Source organism: Corvus brachyrhynchos, unplaced genomic scaffold (assembly GCF_000691975.1).
Source record: "Corvus brachyrhynchos isolate BGI_N302 unplaced genomic scaffold, ASM69197v1 scaffold21, whole genome shotgun sequence".
NCBI lineage: Eukaryota > Metazoa > Chordata > Aves > Passeriformes > Corvidae > Corvus > Corvus brachyrhynchos.
In genome coordinates, this window is record NW_008236924.1 from 4,340,406 (window position 1) to 4,343,420 (window position 3,015).

The following is a 3,015-nucleotide window of genomic DNA, read 5'->3' on the forward strand; positions in this document are numbered from 1 at the left end:
TGGCCGCACCCCCCTCTGCTACAAGTGCAACAAGGTCATCAGGTGAGCCCTGGCCACCACCACTGCCACGCCGGCGTCCTGGGCCGCAGCCTGGCTGACGTGGCTCTGTCCTGCTGCAGGGGACGGTACCTGGTGGCGCTGGGACATTATTACCACCCCGAGGAGTTCACCTGCTGCCAGTGCAGGAAGGTGCTGGATGAGGGCGGCTTCTTTGAGGAGAAAGGCTCCATCTTCTGCCCCAAGTGCTACGACACGCGCTACGCGCCCAGCTGCGCCAAGTGCAAGAAGAAGATCACTGGGGTGAGTATCCCTCAGCCTGCCCTCCATCTTCTGTCCTTGCCCTCTGCTGTGAGTGCCTGGCTGTGTCCCTTCCCACCTTGGTCCCATCTCAGGGGATTCCTTGTCCCTTCCTGCCCTTGGTGGTCCTACCCCTGGCTGACAGTGGCTCCCTTCCAGGAGGTGATGCACGCACTGAAGATGACCTGGCACGTGCAGTGCTTCACCTGCTGTGCCTGCAAAACTCCCATCCGCAACCGAGCCTTCTACATGGAGGAGGGACAGCCCTACTGTGAGAGAGGTAGGACCCAGAGGACCCCGTGTGTCACCTCATGTGGCCCTGGGGCACCACTGGGACTCAGCAGCTGCACACAGGGGTGGGGGATGAGCTGCCCTGCTCTGTGGGCTCCCCCTGGGCTGTGGGGAGCACAGAGACCCCAATCCCACAGCTCTGGGCCCTCCATCCTGGTTCTGCCTAGCTGCGGGGTAGTGCTCCTATGTTGCCATGGCAATGAGGGAGGATGTACATCAAAGCAAGTGCTGCATCCTGGGAGATGAGGTTCTCCTCCTCCTCCCTGGAGCCCTGTGGTGGCCGGGCCATCCTGCACCTCTCCTGGCTGTGCCGGGCATTGTCCCACTTGGATGGGGGCTGGCAGCAAATTGTCCCCAGGCTGTGCCTGTGGGATCCCAGCTGAGCTGCAGCCCTGCTCCCCTGGGATGAGCAGCTATAATGCATGGAAGTGCTGAGCTGGGCTCTGCCTTTCCTTGCAGACTATGAGAAGATGTTTGGCACCAAGTGCCGTGGCTGTGACTTCAAGATCGATGCTGGAGACCGGTTCCTGGAGGCGCTGGGGTTCAGCTGGCATGACACTTGCTTTGTCTGTGCGGTGAGCAACATGCCTCCCTCCCTGACTGTTGCAGGGGCCTGTGCCTCTCCCTGACAATCTTGGTCTGGGTTGGGTACACCAGCAGCACCGGGGACCTGCTGACACAAGGTTTTTCCCACTTGCCTTCATTCTGGGGGCTTGGGACTCTGCTTTGAGCCTGCTGGTCCATGGCAGTGCTCCAGGGCCATGTGGAGTGGTCCCTGATCCCTGTGTGACACCGGTGCTGGGCTGTGGGGGACCCGGAGGCTGGCTCAGCCCCCCAGCCTGACCAGCTGCACTCTCCTCCCCAGATCTGCCAGACCAACCTGGAAGGGAAGACGTTCTACTCCAAGAAGGACAAGCCGCTCTGCAAGAGCCACGCTTTCTCCCACGTGTGAGGGGTGGGAGTTCAGCTGTGCCCACGCGTGCCCCTGGCCCTGCATGCTCCTCTCCCCCTGCCCTGCTGCCCCCAGGGAGCCAGGCTGGGCCCTTGGCCCTTTCCCCTGCTCCTGCCTCTTCCCTGGCAGCTCCTGGCTGAACTCCAGCCAGAGACAGTGCTGGGTCCAGATCCCCTTATAGCTGTGTGGCTTCTTATATGCTTCTCGACTGGCCCTAGGAGCCCTGGGAAGGGGATGCTGCATGGATCTCCTGCCCCTGAGCCGTGCAGCATGGTGGGCACAACCATGCTGAGGCTGGAATTGGAAGGGGTCTGCTACAGCCAGGTTGCTCCCTTGCTGCCTGGCAGCTCAGTGCTGGGGCAGGGATACTCCTTACACATCCCTGAGTGGGTGAGGACCAGCCCCTGTTCCTCTCTCCCCTACCTTCTCTGCTGTGTGCTCGGGGCTGGAGACCCGGCCCTGCTCCCCTGCTGGGGCCCTGCCCATGGCAACCCACCAGTCCCCCCTCAAACTGCTGCGGTGGCTTCCAGCCCCGCTTGCATTCCAGGGGCGTCTGTGCCTCATGCCCCTCACCCTGCTGGCCCACTGCTCCCCTGGGGCTGGCAGCACCTCCAGCTGATGGCCAGCCCAGCTGGACAGCTGCTCCTGCAAGGCTTGGGCACAGCTTCCTACCAAAGAGCTCTCTGCCACTGCCATCCTGGGCCCCTCGATGCCTCCCCCCAACCCACACCCTTCCGTTCGGGCTGCACTGATGTAGCCACGGTGCTTTTAGTGCCTTTAATAAACACTTCTCTGCAAGTGCCGGCTGTCTCCAGGCCTGCGGTTTTGCCGAGTGAGGTGCGGCCGGCTGGGAAGGTCATGCTCAGCTCTCATCCTGCTCCCTCTGGGGCCTGACTCAGCTCCTTCCAGCTTTCCAGGGAAAATCTTCACCTCAGATTTCTCCTCCTCTGCCCGTGTCAGCCCAGGCTCGACCTCTTGTGTCGACTGGGTCATCCCTTTTGTATCAGGCAGGACTGCTAACGGAGGCACTAATTAATCTGGGGGGCAAAATGCAGCAAGGAGAGATGGGGAAGGGGTCAGACTTTAGTGGGGGTCCCTACATACCTGGCAGTGTCCTCTGGTCCCTGTGCCCTGCCCCCGAATCCTGTGGAGGGGATGAAGAGTCATGGGGCATGCGTGGGCCACGTGCACCAGCTCTGGGCGTTCTCCAGTGTGGAGCAGCCAAGTGTTTGCTCACACGATGCAGCTGCCGTCCCGAAGGACGGGTGTGAGGCCAGGCCAGCACCTCCGGCTGGAACGGGCTCGAGGGCAGCGGGTGTGGGGAAGTGGGTGTTCTCCTCCCTCTCCACTGTGACAGCTGGAACGGTCATTAATAATTGCAGCTCTTACCGTGATGAGCAATTGCAAGGAAAATTGTCTTGCTCATCTACTGGAAGGTTCTGCCGGGGGCAGGAGCTGGCTGTGGGAAGCCAAAT

At 61.5% G+C, this 3,015-nt stretch overlaps 1 protein-coding gene across 1 annotated transcript in view; it reads left to right on the plus strand.

Moving 5' to 3' along the window:
* The window catches only part of PDLIM7 (PDZ and LIM domain 7), a 15,868-nt gene extending 13,525 nt beyond the window's left edge, over window positions 1–2,343 (plus strand). Inside the window, 5 exon segments of the mRNA XM_017728184.1 lie at window positions 1–42; window positions 120–300; window positions 457–577; window positions 1,048–1,163; window positions 1,454–2,343. The exon segment at window positions 1–42 is cut by the window's left edge and continues 13 nt beyond it. Coding sequence (XP_017583673.1) covers window positions 1–42; window positions 120–300; window positions 457–577; window positions 1,048–1,163; window positions 1,454–1,540 — 547 coding nt within the window. The 3' untranslated portion in view covers window positions 1,541–2,343.
* The last annotated feature ends 672 nt before the right edge of the window (window positions 2,344–3,015 follow it).